General features: G+C 38.2%; 1 protein-coding gene across 8 annotated transcripts in view; it reads left to right on the top strand.

The window, feature by feature from the left end:
* SULF2 (sulfatase 2) overlaps positions 1–17,683 on the top strand; it is a 147,899-nt gene that overhangs the window by 102,635 nt on the left and 27,581 nt on the right. For all 8 annotated transcript variants that reach the window (XM_061441564.1, XM_061441561.1, XM_061441565.1 and 5 more), the window contains 5 exons: positions 3,436–3,587; positions 7,067–7,236; positions 12,131–12,281; positions 14,044–14,219; positions 17,268–17,396. In XM_061441564.1, coding sequence (XP_061297548.1) covers positions 3,436–3,587; positions 7,067–7,236; positions 12,131–12,281; positions 14,044–14,219; positions 17,268–17,396 — 778 coding nt within the window. The remainder of the gene's footprint in view (positions 1–3,435; positions 3,588–7,066; positions 7,237–12,130; positions 12,282–14,043; positions 14,220–17,267; positions 17,397–17,683) is intronic.

The following is a 17,683-nucleotide window of genomic DNA, read 5'->3' as shown; positions in this document are numbered from 1 at the left end:
CAGAGCTGCCAAATCAAGGAAGCAATGAAAGACTGAAAATCTGTGTCTGAATCTGATCTGGCAGCTTTACACTGGTGGGCCTCTGACTTCCACTGCATTCCTAGTTTTAGAAGTGAAAAAGATCTGTTATGTCCAACTCCCAATGTTGGGCAGTCCATGTGGAATAGAGGGATGAATGATCTCCTACATCATTTTATTGATGCATCCTGAATTATCTTAGTTTTCAGTTTAATGCAGGTTTTGTGAATGTCCTTTGTGGATGCATTTTAGTAGTGTTAATTATTTTTAGATAAGTAGGAGGAAAAGATATTGTGTTTTTAAAAAAGAAGGAAAAAAAAAAAATCCAACAAATTTGTGGAGTCTGGTAGATGATTGTCCTGGGACATAGTTGCCAGCTGGGGTTAAACTGCACAATGATGTAGGTAGATGGTAGATCTGGCTTGAACGTTTCCAGTGCTGGTAAATGATGCCTTGGTGTCCATTCTAATTGTGCTTTTACACTCCATTTGACGGTATGCGAGGTCTGCTTTTTAAGCAATGAGCTGTGGCCTTGATATGTCTACGGCTGTGTTGTATTCAGAGCAGGCCTTTGTATTAATTGGTAGCACTGGGAAAATTCTTTTGTGTGCAATTTTATTTCCTTACAGGAAGAGTTCAAAAAAGAAAACCTCTTGTAAAAATTCCACTCTGTACCAAAGAATTTTCCAGGTGCTTATCATCCAAGGGTGAGACTGAGCAAAGAACCTTAGAAGGTTACGAACCCCCGCGGAAGTGGTAACAGTGTACAAAGGACTCAATTCTTGCATATCCTGTTTTATGTAGTCTCGGGACAAACTACATTGTATAGTGTTGAAAGCAAAGGAAAATCGCATTCTTAATGCATTTATTAAAACCAGCCATTTGGATGTTGTTTAATGATCATTGCTTAGACTGGAGATAGGAACATGGCTGAGCATATCAAACAGCAGCCTCTTTGAATGCTTATTAATGCCATCTTGGTGTGGTTTGAAATTGGATGTACCAGAGGCATGTGTATGCTAGCGAGCAGCTGTCTCTGGTGGTGAACTAATCTGTTGAGGGGAGGAAAAGTGTGTGTGAGCGAACCTTTACAATCCAAAATCAAGATCTTTCGCCAGCATCAAGAGAGCTTTTTTGTAACCAATATTTTGTACTGAGAGGAGTGACATTTAAAAAATTGTGAATAACAAGCCTTTAAATGGCTGAGAAGGAGAGAGGAAAGGAAGGAATGTGAAATGGAAGATTGGAAACAGCAGAGAAAATTATTTAAAGCACTTGAACATCCATACAAGGTTATAAAGACATCCTGAATGTACAATGGGGGGGATGCAAAAGGTGTGGGAAGGAACTTCCACCAGACTTTATTGCCTCTGCAGAAAAACAATGAAGTAATTCTCTACAGAATGCCTCTTTCCTGATTTCTTCAGCTGGCTCAGCCAGAGGTTTTAGGAACAGATTAGTTCCCATGAGCAGAAATGCCAAGTACATCTCTGTTTGGATGTAATATGTTGAATGGGGGACAAAAGACTTTGGACAGCCTTGTGCATCCCTGCTACTTTAGGCAGTGGGCAGTGCTTCAGTCCTGTGTTCTTTGTTACTAGGACATGAAAAAAATATGCATCTGTATTGGCTTAATACCCTGCTTAAGTTGCCTCTCAGTCTTTAAATAAGTTGTTCATGTATAAATACAGTCCCTGAGTAACATGATAGTTTTCATCCATAGTGGAATCGACTTTGCTTTGTTCTTTGCTGCCAGCTTACTTTGTTTTGCTGTTGTAAACTACCTCACGAGATCTTCATTAACCAAGCAAACTCTTCTCAGCAGCATGCTTCTCAGTCACTTAACCTTTTTGTAAGTGGCTGGTGTGAAAAATAGCGTAACACCTTATCTGCTTTTGCAAAATATTTTGAAAGCCCAGTGTAATTTTAAGGAATTTAGTAATTGTGTAGCAATAGATGTGCTCTCCTCATCTGTGATGTAGATTTTAATTTTGTCAACACTTATCTCTTTCAAACACTTTAAAAGATCTCAAACATTCACTGTTTCACACTGTGTCTGTCTTCTGGACAGATATTCAGCCTACTACAAATAGATGTAAATCCATTGACTTCAGTGAGGCTGACTGAAAACCTGTCTTACTCTAACCACACTATTGCTCCTTTCATTTATTTAAGTACAAGAAGGTACAGTATCAGGCACCATAGGCTGTGTGCTTAAAAGAAAAAGTCATTAAGAATCTGGAAAATGTGAATTTGTACTCAATTCTTGTAGATTATGAAGTGAGGTTTAGTCTAAGAGCCAAATCTTAGATAGTCTGTTATCCTTACGGATTCACAGGCAGTTGCTGATACATGGCCACTGTGAGATCCTGCAGACACTGTGTACCTGTGGTTTAGAAGTATTTGTCTTGACAACTGGAACAAGTGTAAAGATCTTTGTGCTAGTCACTATGGCAATGCTAACTTGTATTGCCTGACCATTCAAAAATCAAGATGGGAGCTCTGATCATGGAAAGTCAGGTGCTGATTTGCAGTGCAGCCTGCAGACCCAAGAGCAAAATTTTGCCTTTAAGCTTTAAAAAAAACTAACTAGACAAATGGAAGTCTTCCAGTATAATTTGTCCTGTAGCTGCCTAGTGATGATATATAAACTTAATACTAAAAAATATGTTCCTTCCTTTAATTTTTAACTGCAGTGGTGTGAAAGCATCGTTGGGTACATCGTGTGCTTTAGAGGGTTTGTGTTCTTCTCATAGAAATCTAATGCTTTTCATTTTCCTTAACCATTTGTGTCCGTACACTTGGGGCTTACAGAGCAAGGCTTGCATGCACAGAGCTCTTCTGGCAGGATGGCTCAAATGCCTGCCCGGTGTTCTGCAACAACCCTTGTACTCATTCTGCGCTTGTTCTGCCAAACCACTGCTGCTTCGTTTCTTCTATGCAACCAGTTTAAAATCCCATCAAATTTATGGTCCTCATTTGTCATCATTTTTCTTGAGCCAGCCTCCTATTAGTAACTTCACTGCTTCTGCCAGTTCCTTAGGTGGAGATGGCTTAAGTGGGTGTAACCAAAATGAAAAATGTAGCTAAATTGTGTGATTCAGAGCAGGATGAGATAATGTGGCAACCAGCAGTGTCTTAAGCATTCTCTGTTTTGTTCATCTGAATCTGAATGTATCATAAGATAAAATATAATATTAATTGTGGTCCAGTTTCTCTCTTATGTAGTCAGATTGTAGTCAGATCTGGAGCTCTGAAATAAACGCAGACAAACTTGGAACTTAGCTTTTATCTTGAGTATTGGAATGAAGAAAACGCTTCTCTAAGAAGAGACAGGAAAGAATATGGTTAAATGTGGTGTCTTTGAAGTGTTTCTGTTACACCTTCTTATTATGCTTCTGTTTTCTCTACCCCTAGCTTTCTTTGGAAAGTACCTCAATGAATACAATGGCTCCTACGTGCCTCCTGGTTGGAAAGAATGGGTTGGACTACTTAAAAACTCTCGATTTTATAACTATACACTCTGTAGAAATGGAGTGAAGGAGAAGCATGGATATGACTACTCCAGGGTAGGTCCTATTGATTTATTTCTATTATTTTTACATTTAGGTGTGGCTGCAAGAAGACTGTGCTGCATGGCTTCAATCTAACTAAAGAATTCCTTTCATACATGAAAGCTGCTCCGTGTAACATTAGCTACAACCCAATAGGCGTCATGTTTGGACTTCTCCTTATCTTCCATTCCAGGAGGGTCATGTTACTGAAAACATTGTTAGCAGCAATGGAAACAAACAGAATGTCCTGAGACTGTATTATGCATTATGAGCTGAAGTAAAATTGGTTTAAAAGCTGCATGATAACAACTTCAGTACTTTGTATACTTTAATTATTGTGTGCTGAGTCTGATTGTCATCTATTCCCCTGGTATAGAACTGACTCTAGTGGAGTTACACAAGCATAAGTGAGATAAGAATCCAGTTCCCTCCAGCTAAACCCATCTTTTTATATTAGTTTAAGGAACTTGTTTCACAGCTGTAATAAGATGGAGAATTCATAATATCTTGGTGTGTATCTTAGGATTATTCTGAATGAGTAGAGAATGTAACTATTGAATTTATATCTCTGTGCATTGTTACAGGCACATATGTCTCCTAATATCCTTGCAAGGATGTTACACCCTGGCCAAATTTACTAAAATGCTTGATAACCATTGTCAAATGCAGTACCTTTTTTTTTTTTTTCCCTCTCATCTAGCACATGTTGCAGCTCAGTTACCTCTTTGCAGTCAGGAGCATGTTTATTTCAGCCAAATGAGTTGTCTTTCCAAAGGAACCAGCTTTTGTGAATTCCTAAAATGGCCTGAGTTGTCTCTGAAGTATGATGGTAAATAAATTTATCTGTAAACTGCTGTAGTTTAAGTAGTGTATAACTTAAGAAGGTGACTTGCTCTGGAGTGACATTAATTTGTAAGGTGTATTTGCTCAACAAAGACTCGGTTTGCTCTCTCTTATTGAGCAGAAATCCTGCCTCTGTATTTGTGTTTCATTAGCAATGTGTTCACAGTCAGATTTTCCTTTGAAAGGCTGATGTCGCTGATTTCTCCTTTCCCCTCCCCTATTTGTCATTTTTAATTGAATGTACTTTGTGTTGAAAGATAAAACTTAACAGGCTTCTAGGGTTTCCTTTGCTATCACCAGCTGCCAAGGGGAAAGGGCACCTGATGTACAGAATTATTTCTCTTTTATTTCCCTTCTCATCTATGACGAATGAGAGCTAATCTCTAAAGCAGTGTACCAAAAATGTTATGATGGAAATAGATCTTACATGGAACAATGTCAGGCAAGTAATTTCATAGGGCACTGTTCCCCATTGCTCCAAGGAGCCAGTAGGGAACTGTGTGTTCCAATATTCTCAGCTCTGGTTTGTGTATGCAATACTTGAAAATGTTTAGGTTTGCATTTGGTTTAGTTTTCCTTACTCAGTTTGATCATAAATTAAAAAAAAAAAATAAAATGTAAATGTTTTTGTAATCTTCATATTCTTGCATAATGCAGAGCTATTGTAATAAGCAGATGCTAGTACACAGAGCAACAGCACTTGTTGGTGTTAACACTGGAGTTCAAATGAGCAAACAGAAGCTGACATACAAGACTGCTTTTGCCACTTTCGTTGCTGAAAATTTAATTTTCCAGCAATGAACAACATAATCAGATTATTTTTTAGCCCTATCTACTTGACACTGTTAGTGTTAATTATATGCCAGTGGAAAACTTGGAAAAAAACACTGCTGATTCTGTCCTCAAAAGCAAGAGCTGAGCACTTTCCCTCTGAAAATCAAATCTTTGCAAATTCTTTCAGATTTTCTAGCAGGATATATTCTACTTTGATTGTCCTTTTTTCAGTTTATGTCAGCTTTTTTAGATGAGTGTTTAGTTTCGTATGCATTTGCACCGTCTGCAACAACCTCTGTAGTCTGGAGCTCTTTAAAGAAAGAAGTAGGTTGGGGGAAAGGTTTCTCCTTGGTCTTTTGGCCTGGCAGACGCTGGGTTTGCAGTGTTGAATTTGAATGATTTTCACTTTGACCAGGTGAAAATTATCTTCAAAATTAAGTTTGAAACTATGCTTTCATAGTGGCTGAACCAAAGATGAGTTATACACTTAAGATGCTGAACAGCCACCGTAAAGGAGAGTCACATTTCAGATAAATGTCAATGCTTTTTTGACAGCATTCCAATGTTTCTCTCTGAGCCATAACTATGGTCTCAGGTATTAAAAGTATGCTCAGAAGCCAGTTTTGCTCTGGTCTGGCTTATTGTACAATCTCCCTTCCCCTGCATATGGTGATGAAGGGAGGTCCTTCAGTTAACTTTGATGGAATTATGCCTATTTACACCTGCTTTCATGAGTGAAAATACCACATCAATAATATAGTCGTGGCAGTTTCATAACAGACATGCACCATGCTGGGACCAGTGTGTAAAATGATAAACAAAGACTTTGTCAGCCTTGTTCTGGGATGCACAGGAAATAACTTGGGGAAAGTATAAATACAGTCAGTGAAAAAGGCCTCCTTTGATGGATGATAAGCTGACTTCTCAGGTCAAGGTCATTGGCAGTGATGAAGAGAAGCAAGAGTCTGAACCACAGACAGAAAACTGCACTTAAAAGGAGATTTAATCCAATATGTACCACACCTTGTACTTGTTCACTTGACCAGGGGCAGATGTTATGTCTGATTTTGCGTTCCATTGTGATATGACAGTTGTTCTTCTCTTTTTAACGGTGCAGTTTCATATCCTACTCATGTTTGAGAAGTATTTATGTTTGCAGCATTTCCTGTGATGCAGTCTTAGAGAGAACATGGATTGTCACTGAAAATATTGTCTTCAATCCATGTAGCTCCAGCAGATATAAGGAGAATAATAATGATGCTTCTTAGAAAATGGAAAGATGGTCTATATCTTCCAAAGGAAGTTTTCTGTATTCTCAGCATTTTATTTGATAGAACTAAATCTCTATCAACTTGTCACTGTGTCAGTAATATTGAATGAACTTTTGGTCCAATTAGCACAGCGTCTTTTAGCTTAGTGACTTCTGGTTCAGAGGGAAGTTAAGAAAAGTGAACATCGAGCCTTTTGGATTTTTAAAGCACTTTTATGTTGCTAAGGTCAGATTAAATGCCTTGAAGATATCAACACCAGAAAGCAAATAAATTGACCTGTAATTTTCTTTTTTTCATTGATACAGTTGTATTTAGTACTGTGATCTTCATAATGTAATTATGTACTCTGGGAAGAAAGAGTCCTATTTGGTATTCATTTCTGAGAGGAAGCTGTGGCTTTTCATATTTATAAGCAGTGAAAAAAGAATGGTTTGGTTTTGCTTTTTGAAGTTTTAACATCTGTAACTTACTCCCTTCTCCCATTTTGAGTGAAGTAGCTTCTGTTCTCCTGTTTCTTACAATATCTCAGTCATCCCCTTACCGCCTCACCCCCCAGTTTGAAATTATTTTTCAAGTATCTCATTATACTTTTACTTCTTCTTGCAGGACTATCTAACTGATCTGATTACAAATGACAGTATTACCTTCTTCAGAATCTCAAAGAAGATGTATCCTCACAGGCCTGTGCTGATGGTTATAAGCCACGCTGCTCCTCATGGCCCTGAAGATTCAGCCCCTCAGTACTCACATCTCTTTCCTAATGCCTCACAGCACATGTAAGGAAAAATAAACCCCTTTCATTTCCAGGTTCAGGAATATAGAAGTCCTGGGTACGTCTGGGAGAACATCGTTTGCTTTGTAATACTCTTAGCATAAGTTTGTCACAAATACATAAGAAGAGTTTCGAGATTTTATCTTTTTAACCTCTTCAGGCTTGTACAAGCATCTTGAGAATGGTGACCTTATCTAGAACTCAACATTGAAGCTCACTGAGATAAATGGAAAGATTCATGTTGAATTTATTGGGCAATGTTACAACCTATTTAGGAAATGAATCACTGTTTTATTTGGGGAGGGGAGTGGTGTGGTATCAAACTCTAATTCTTGGGCTGTCATCTCTTCAGGAAAAGAATCTATCTCCCTCTCCTTAGATATAAACTATATTGTTTTATGGTAGTATCAAAAAATCACTTAGCAAGCAGTACTTAGTACTTCTGTTTCATAAATGGAAAGAAAGGAAATACAGGCCTGCAGCACCAAATAAGACAAGCTATTTCTGAATGAGGTCTTGTGTGTCTGTACATGACTCAGAACAATGTCTTGAACAGGTCCCAGAAGCTGTATCACCTGGTTCCTGAGTTAACATGTTCATAAGGTACATGAGGAGATGGTTCTTGTTTATAGCACAGGAACATTTCACAGCTAGAGCTCTGTAATGCTCTTACACCTCTTCACATGCTGATAAAATGAATGGTTCTTCCAAATCGGCTTTAGATTAACTGAGCACACTCCAATATTTTTCTAATTACTGGCTTCGTGCCTTCATTGATGTTCAGCATTTGTCGTTTAGATCCTACATGCCCTTTTATATTTCTAGCGTTTTAAAGGGGAATTCTGTTTTATTTAGGATTTGTGAAGGAACTGGGAACTGTTGGAAATAATAATCCATTGGTAGCTGAAGCTGCTCAGGACTAGTCCAAAATCTAGTGAAAGCTATTTCAGCTTTTTAATTTTATTTAAAATAGAGTCTGAGAGAAAAAGCTTCCTTTGTTCTGTTGTCCAGGTATTGCGTAACTTAAAATTACATATTTCATGCTTTTGTGCTGTGCCCCAAAGAGAATCTGTGTCCTAGATTTACAGCAATGCAGGATTTTATATTTGTTTTCTGTCTTATGCTCATTTATTGTCTTTGAAAATGCCAAATGAGCAGCTTCCCATAGTTTATACTCAGTATTGACCTCACTTGTATTAGAAGTTCCCTTGGAAGGCATTCATATTTCAGAGATAATCATTTATCAAGCAACATTCTGTAGCAATTTAATTATGCTTGTTGTATGAAAAAGAGTTAGGAGGATTTGAGGAAGGCCAGCAATGAAAAATATAAACTATGTCTGGTTTTCATTTGTTCATAGTTTAAATTTTATTTTTCACACAAACTAGGTTTTTCTTCCTTATCATAAAGTGGTTACACAAAACCATTTTCGATTGCTGGTGGCTTTTCTTACAATGACAATTATACAGGAAATGTCCCTTCATGGAAACAAGTTTTGTTCATAAAGAAACAAATTATCTGCTCTCGTGAGACCTCACTTGGAGTATTGTGTACAGTTCTGGTGTCCTCAACATAAAAAGGACATGTAACTGTTGGAACAAGTCCAGAGGAGGCCATGAGGATGATCAGGGAGCTGGAGCACCTCCCGTGTGAAGACAGGCTGAGAAAGTTGGGGCTGTTCAGCCTGGAGAAGAGAAGGCTGCGTGGAGACCGCATAGCAGCCTTCCAGTATCTGAAGGGGGCCTGTAAGGACGCTGGGGAGGTACTCTTCATTAGGGACTGTAGTGATAGGACAAGGGGTAACAGGCTCAAACTTAAACAGGGGAAGTTTAGATTGGATCTAAGGAAGAAGTTCTTTACTGTGAGGGTGGTGAGGCCCTGGAATGGGTTGCCCAAGGAAGCTGTGAATGCTCCATCCCTGGTGGTGTTCAAGGCCAGGCTGGACAGAGCCTTGGGTGGCAGGGTTTAGTAGGAGGTGTCCCTGCTCATGGCAGGGGGGTTGGAACTGGATGATCTTAAGGTCCTTTCCCACCCGAACTATTCTGTGATTCTGTCTTGGTAGATTAAGGAGCTGTGGTTTCTTTTGGATATAAAAATAGACATTTATGTACATCTTATGTAAAAAACCTCCCAGTCTTATTATAAAGAATTTTTTTGACTTTAAATAATTATAGTAATAAACTGTAAGGGGTTTCATGGGCCTGGGTTTAGCATTAAATGTAAAAATGCAGAATGTGCATCATTCCCTCACTGTATGTACAAATTAGTTCTCTACTTCCCCTTTTTTCCTTTGTTTCCACATTCCAGGGAATCCCTCAGTGGTAACGGGATGTAGGCAGCTCTCACTGTTTCATTGTCATGTGGATATGGTAGGGAAGGATGAGGTGGAGCCCTTCATATGAATTGCCCTAAAGCACTAAGCAATACCCTGACGAACGTTCTTGTCTAGTCTTAGCTCTTGTGGCAGCACTGACAAAGTTTGCAAGTGGATTCTTGAGCTGTGTCCCCAAAGCAAAGGGAAGGTGACACTGCAATGGTAACACTGGTTGACATCCATACTGCACTGTGTAGCCTTGGTAGTAGTACCTCGAAGTTAGTGGTGTGGATTTTAGCACAGGCCAATGGTCAGAGTACTTTGCTTGGGATCTTTGGTATGTCCTTCTGTGCTAATTTATGCTGGTGCCTTCTTGCTTCTATTATTGCACACACTAGCTGGTATGACCGTTCCACCCCCTACTGCAATTGACTGCCTTGTTCTATAGAGCTTTTCGTGTACATCTACAGTCTTTTTGTGTTTGAAAATCACTCACATCAGCCAGCAATCACATAGCAAATCCATAGTCTATATGGTTTTCCCTTTTTACTGCCTATGCTGGTAGTAGAAGAAGAAAGCAGCAGCTGGGCAGTTTAAGAGTGATCAGAAATGTTATTTCTATAGAGGGTACATTGTAGCACCCATATTTTCCAAGGTCAGATGCAATCAGACTAGGACTTATCTTCTGAGTACATTTGAAGAGGTTGTCTTAACCAACTTCTAAGAATGTTGTATTTGAGTAATTTTCCCATAAGACAGACAAATCTGTTACACATAAGAGGGTTACATTTGTAGTAATCAAAGAAAATCATGGGCTTTGGTTGGATTAAATAGCGGGAGGTTACAAATCAGCCAGGAAATCACAAAGTAAGCTGAAAAGGAGTTTGCCAAGCATTTTTGATTCATTCTGGGCTTCGCATAGCAACAGTTTCTATAACTGTCAGCATTTTCAAAGGAGCAATGTCATTATTTCAGCCACAATAACATTCTGAAATTCAAGAGGCTATTAACAATACAGAGAGAATAAACACCAGCCCTTTCCTCCCTGTATTAAGAAGCCTCCATTTGTCTGTCGCCTACGCACATTTTTCAGATAGCATCTAACAGACGCTTTCAGCATCAAACATTTTGCTGTCAGATTATTAATTTCATATTTATGTTAAAACTCTTAAGACTACCTGTCAAATTCAAAAATGCATTGGATACACACAGTATTTCAAGGAGAATTTTCAACTTATATTACTGTTGTTTATCTTAATAACTAACCCTGCTGCTCTGTTGCATACACAAAACCGACAGTAGATATTTGCCAAGTAGGAGCTGAATTTATCAGGAAATTGTGTGTTGGAAAGAAGAAAATAACTGAAAATCTGCTATTTGTCCTGTGTTACCGTGTCACCCTCTGCTTGCACATTTGCATAGACTGACTTCTTTTGCTTTTAATGAAAAAAAGAAGCCTCACAAATTACTTAGGAAAAGTAATTTTTAATACTTTACACTGTTGGTGATGTCCTTGAGCCAGGGTATGAAGTCAATTGACAAAGGCAGTTCTTAATCTTAAGTAATAACTTTGAGGAATAGATATGGTATGTAAAATAATATTTCTTGCAAAAGTAAGCTATAATAGAGCTTTCTAATGATGCAGAGAGTCAGCGTCATTGTAATGCTATATCAAAATAAGTCTTGTTTTGATTCAGCCGACCTAAAGCAATATTATTATGCAGAGAAAAGTGATCTCTGGAACTGCCGGCAACGTGAGATTATGGATAATCAGTCATACATTTCCTCATCACTTAAGTGGTGTCCCAGCATCAGGAGAACTTGGAGGGGCAGCAAGATTCCAGGGGGACATTGAATCCAGCTCTTGAGAATTTGCAGAGATTTTAATTAAAGATTCTGATGATCAAAAAAAAGTTGGTGGCTCGAAAGTGCCTGCAAAATAGAGTCCTGTTTCCCCTTCCCCTGCTTTTCTTGGCAGGTCTTTAAAATGTGGCTGCGTATCCACTTCTTGCTATGAGCTCTCATGCAGTTTGGTGCACTGGGTAGGGTGTCCATGCCCCTTTGGGTTCATGAGTATGAAAGCATTCAAATAGCCAGTCATGTTGGAAAAAAAAAAAAAACAAACTGTTGAGCATAGTAGAACCTTTTCAGTAAGTTCTGTGGCTATTGTTAAACAGCTGCACAAGCCATGATATTTGGTGCTAATTATGTACAGGGTGAAAGGAAAGCAATTACGTCAGTAGGAACTCTGTAGTACATGCTCCATCCAGATGTACTTGTGGAGTTAGACTTGTGAGGCTAGTCTCCTGGCCTTGAAATGTACCCGTGTTAGTCCGGATGACCCTGCAAAAACAATGTATGTTTACTCTTTTAATAGATTTGAGTCCCCAGAGTTGTTTTCATTCTCCCATCTTCCATAGGGAACATAAAAGTAAGATTTTTCCAGAGTAAATCTAATACTTTCTTATGCACCTCAGAGAATAAATCCTGTAGTGCTGATCAAATAGAAATTAATGGTAGGCATTACTATGGATTTGTTTTTTTTCTACACTGCTAAAACATTCTGGTTTTCTCTGTTCCCTAGCACTCCCAGTTATAACTATGCTCCAAACCCAGACAAGCACTGGATAATGCGGTATACAGGACCCATGAAGCCCATACATATGGAGTTCACTAACATGCTACAGAGAAAACGCCTTCAGACACTCATGTCTGTGGATGACTCTATGGAGATGGTAAATTCAGTAGTCACTTTTTTGAGGACTTGAACGGGTGCTTGATTCTTGTGTTAAGCTCAGGCTGTGCTGTATGTGAAAGTAAGGGGGAAAGAATGTTGTGGAGTCAGTGTTTTAATAATGTGTAATTCTCTCACCTCTGAGGATTTGTCTCTTTATTCAGAGTGTAAGAATCCTCATCTTGTGAAGTTGGATGGTATAAGTGAGCTGATTTATTGACACAAAGCCACTACTGGTTAAGGAGAAGAAGGAGAAATCACCTGAGAAGATTTACATCATAAAGTCTAAAAATGTATCATCTGATAGTGAAAAGTCATCCTACAACCTGTTGGAAATAACTGCCTAATTGCATGGGCCTATTTTAATCCTATAACGCTGTGTTTCTGAGAGAAGAAAAACAGCTGCAGAGAAAGTAATGCTTCAGGAGGCCTAACTGGAATAATCCCATAGTAATCCAGGCCTGGGATGTTACATGTTAGAAGTAAATACATAGTTAGATTATTATTTTATTTTTTTAATTAAATCTGCATTATGTAATAATGAAATCTCTTAATGATTGTCTTGAACAGAAACATCTGAATTAGCTAAAAGCTACTCTGAAAAAGAAAGGATTTCCAGTTACGAGAAGGCAGATTTAATGGTGGTGCAATTACTGCTTATCTCTTGGCATTTTTATTCAAAAAAAGGTAGAATGTAAAATAAGAGGAGTCCTGTAAGGCAAAGAGAAGATTATCTGCATGGCATTGCTTCAACTTGTTAGTAATGTCTTGTAATTAGTGATTCAGGCAAGTATGATCTCTGCTTCACATTAATGAGCCTGTCTGGATGGATCAGATATCAGGGTTTGGAGAGACTGGTGATTTTACTACACTATTTTGATTTTCTGTTTAGTAAAATGGTTTCACTTTGAGTGATTCACTGCAGGCAAAGTAAGTTGGGTTGCTTTTTAGTAAGCCTGATCTTTTCTATGGGATTATATCCATCTAATAGTCTCCCAAAATTAAAATAAAAATAAAAAAAGACTAAACCACCCCAAAAAGAATAAAAGAAAAATCTCCCAAGCCAGCAACAGCTGCAGAGTTTGTTTTCTCCAGTGCTGGTGTGTTCTGGGTCTGCGTGAGGGGCACTTTGGCGGTGCCCCAACACCTTCATACCTTTGTAAGTGAAAACATCACATAAAAATTGATCTTCGGTGCTCAAGTTGGTACATACACAATAAAGGTTCTCATGTAAATCTATAAAGCAACTACAGAGTTAAAGCTCCTCTTAATTCTCCACAGTCAGTATGACTGAGTGATACTTACCTGGAAGAGATTTGCAAATATTCTGCATAATAGAGACTCATTTGTCTGAAGGCAAGATCATTCAGTGTTGCTTAAATAAGTGTGAGATTCAAAATGCTGTCATTTTATTAAAATTGTTTGCTGCAGGAAAAAGATAAAGGTGGAGAGAAAAATCCAAAAATGCATATCACCTTGAAACTTTTATCTCTGTCCCTGTGTTACTTAGTGCTGTCTTGACAGCTCTGATGCAAAACAAGCACTGCTGAAAATGTGGCATGCTAATGTGTTTACCTTAAAAACTACAAATTTTTCTTGTGATAGCCACAGAACTGGGTTAGTAAAATGGTGCATTGTGATAACTCAGTGCTATCCTGAACTCTAGTTATTTGTATATTACACATAGGCAGAAATTTATACCTAGTATTCTGCATAGAGTACTACTCGGAATTAATGTCATGTTTTGGTTTGGTTTTTTTCAGATTTACAATACGTTGGTTGAAACAGGTGAATTGGACAATACATATATAATATATACAGCTGACCATGGTTATCATATTGGGCAGTTTGGGCTGGTGAAAGGAAAGTCCATGCCATACGAGTTTGACATCAGAGTTCCTTTCTACATCCGAGGTCCAAATGTGGAGGCTGGGTCCTTGTAAGTTCTTGGCTAGTGTGTGTGTGTGACCAGAAAAACCCTTCGTGTTCACATCTGTAGTTGTACTGACCTGGCATCCAAATGGAGGCACAAAGTTCTGCCCCTCCTGACTCACTTCCTCCTCATTACTGGCAGAAAAATAGGTCTACTCAAAGCAGAACTGGTAGCACATGCTGGTATAGCTGGTATAACACTGTGACAGTTTCATGCCATTTGCCTTTGTGCTTGTGTAGGTATGCAGTACAAGCCACTGAACTTTTGTGGATGTAGCTGAAAAAGCCACTTTGAAATATGTCTGAACTAGGAAACATTTATTTGCCTCCTTTTGAGGCATACAAATAATACACAGACCTATGACATTTTCAAGGTAAAAATATATTGTATAACGTTTATGGCCACAGTACATAATTGTTGCTGAACATTGCAGCGGAGTCACATGTTTCAGTTTATGAAGGATAATGTACATAATAGTTCATATATTATTATCCACAAAAGATTCTTTTTGGCTTATCCTTTGAGATTACATGGTTATGGCTGTTTGTCGGATGCACACAAGCATGCAGAATGTGACTGTTAATTAAAGTGGTAGCTTTGATCAGCTAAGAAATTATGTAAATACACTTTCCAAGCAATTATTTCAATAGCAAATATTTGCACTTAAGTAATGATTTTGGACAGAGTGCCATAATTTGCTGCCTTTTATTTATATCAGTGTGCATGTTTTAGCATAATTAGCACACACAAAGTCTTCCATACAGTTTTTTTCTTTACCACAGAGGAACAGATCTGGTGTGTAATATGGTAGCAAATAGTTTCTAAAAAATCTCATTCCATTTGCTGCTTAAATTCACTGACTCACGTCATCAGTAGGCACAAAAATGTGAAATTCAGTTGATACTGCACTATATGTCTAATTTATTTACAGGAGTTATGCATGTGAAATAAATACTACTTCTCTAAAGCATAGAGGAGGGATTTCTCAGGTGGAATTGGACATATTACTTCAGCACTGAAAGAAGCTTGTCTGCAGCAGCACAGAGTTTCCAGGGAGCTGCAGTAGCCTTCTAGGAGCATGCTCTGTCCCTTCAACTGCAGTTTTTGGTCTTACTGGAAAGACAGTGCCCAAGTGTCTGAGCTAGTTTTTCTGCGATGTGCAGTGCTAGAGACCAGGTGCCTCATGTGCTTTGGTTCAAGGATCTTTACAACCAGACATGCATAAAAGCTGTGAGACCTTCCCACTGAATTTTATTTTTCAGTGTCTTATGAAAGTGAAAAAATGTTAGAATCAGAGGAGTCAGCCTGACAGGGTCTAGCAGAACAGAGTCCATCACAGTACAACAAATAGGAAGAACAGAATAAAATAGGTTGGAGGGGTGGTACATCAGATAATAAATTGATCCTCCCTTTCACCCCAATTTTCTTTAAATGGTGAAACTTCAATCATCCATGCTTTGTGTGAAACTTATGTTTTTCCTGCAGAGTAATTGTCATGACTCCCTTTTGATACCAATGAAGATTTAACAGCAGTCACTGTAGCAAGTCATTACCAAGCTCTCATTTCTATTACCAAATATGCTACACCATAATTATTAGTAATTAAAATCAAATTAGGTACATCAATTTAATTCATCATCCATGCTCTTGTCAGTGCCTGTTTGCTCGCTTGCTCAAAAATGTAGTAATTTTTAAATCGTGTCTCATTAATTAGTGTGAGTGCAGCAGCTTTCTTCTGTCCTGTATTTTGAGCTAGAATTCTGCACTGACATGTATATAGCAGCCCATCTGGTCCCATCCTTCCTTTGTGCCTGCAGATCATCCCACGGTGATTCTTTATGTTCAGCACTGTAGAAGACTGCCTGGAGAGCACTATGCTCGTTTTCTTTTTTCCCCCCACTTTTAAGAAATTGAGTGCCTTCCTTGATTTTGGTTTGTTTTTGTTGGCTTTTTTTTTAAGAAATAAGGAAAAGAAATAGCACACAGCTGATAAGCAGTGTGTGTATATGTAATATTGTGAGTAATTAGACAACACAGTCATAGACATATTTGATATAAGTTTGAAACATTTCTGCAAAACCAAGTCCCATGATTAGGAATCTGGGCATTTATTTAGCTACTGAATGCTGGGCTGTGCAGCTAGGTGCTCTGATCCACAAACTTACTCAAGTTTAGCTATGGCATTTCAAGGGATCCAGGGATAAGAGCTATCTGTACTACTCGGGAGTTGATGCCAATCTTTTAACCAAATTTGAAGTCAGTTTGAGTTCAGATACTGTCCTGTTAAACTGTGGTGGCTGAGGAGCATGTGCTATACTGTGCTAAGTGACAGGGCATTGCTGCTTCTAAGTGTCTGAAGAATGGATAACTGCATGCTTGGGAAGGTTGATTTTATTTCAATTAAAGCTGTTCTTTTCCCTTTCTCTTTCAGTTCTCCCCATCTTTTTTAATGCGTAACTGCTTCCTCTCTGTTTTTTCTTTCCTGATCTTTTCCTCCTTCTGTCTCAAACTACATTAACAGCAACTAATAGTTATTTATTGTAATGTCTAGCAATATGTCTCCTCATGTTCTCTTCAGAACATGCTGGCTGTGATGTAAGCTGAGGTACTTATTTCTGTACCCTATTTTGAAACAGATAAAGCATATGCTATGTGCCAAATCTACCTTTTAATAAAGTCATGAGCATATTTGGCAGACACTTTGATTGTGTAAGACACCCAAGGAGTTTTTCCAGTGTGTTCTCATGTTTTGAAAGACTTTTGAACCTTCTTTAGCAGTAATTAACTAACTTTGCCTTATGAATTAGTTTGCTTTCTCAAAAATGTTTTGTGATGAAGTTTTAAATCTGCCTTTTAGTCCCTCTTGAGGTTATGCAACTTCCCTATATTTTGCATTTTAATTCACATCAGGGAAAGGAATTGGATTGTATCCTCTTTTCTTTTTTGCAGATGTCACAGATAAGCCTTTTCAGATCCCTGGTCTCTGTGGAAGAGCTGGAGTTGCTTGATAACATTGCATAGATTTTAAACCAGTTTCTCATATGTTTTTTTCAGGAATCCTCACATTGTGCTGAATATTGATCTTGCACCCACCATTCTAGATATTGCTGGATTGGATATTCCCTCTGATATGGATGGTAAATCCATTCTAAAGCTTCTGGATTCTGAGAGACCACTGAATAGGTAAGAAATGAAATGTGCCTGGAAACATGCATGTGTTTGTATGGGAGATTGAGCAAGTATTCAGCAACATGCAGCAAATTTAAAGGAAAATATACTAAAATTACCATTTATATGAGTACATCATTCACTGACTGCTTGGCAATTTGTGACTGACCTTAGTTATTTATTTTCATTTTGTCAGGTTCATATACTAGCTATATGGCATCTAGATATGCGGAATGTAATCTTCATAGCAGTGAGAGGGCTACACAAGGTCTTTAGCTATATGAGTTATAGATTTTAAGTGT

This window comes from Pezoporus flaviventris, unplaced genomic scaffold (assembly GCF_033815535.1).
Source record: "Pezoporus flaviventris isolate CSIRO_AGI_PZ_B2104156 unplaced genomic scaffold, CSIRO_AGI_Pfla_v1 ptg000213l, whole genome shotgun sequence".
NCBI lineage: Eukaryota > Metazoa > Chordata > Aves > Psittaciformes > Psittacidae > Pezoporus > Pezoporus flaviventris.
This window is presented reverse-complemented; position numbering and strand designations above follow the sequence as displayed.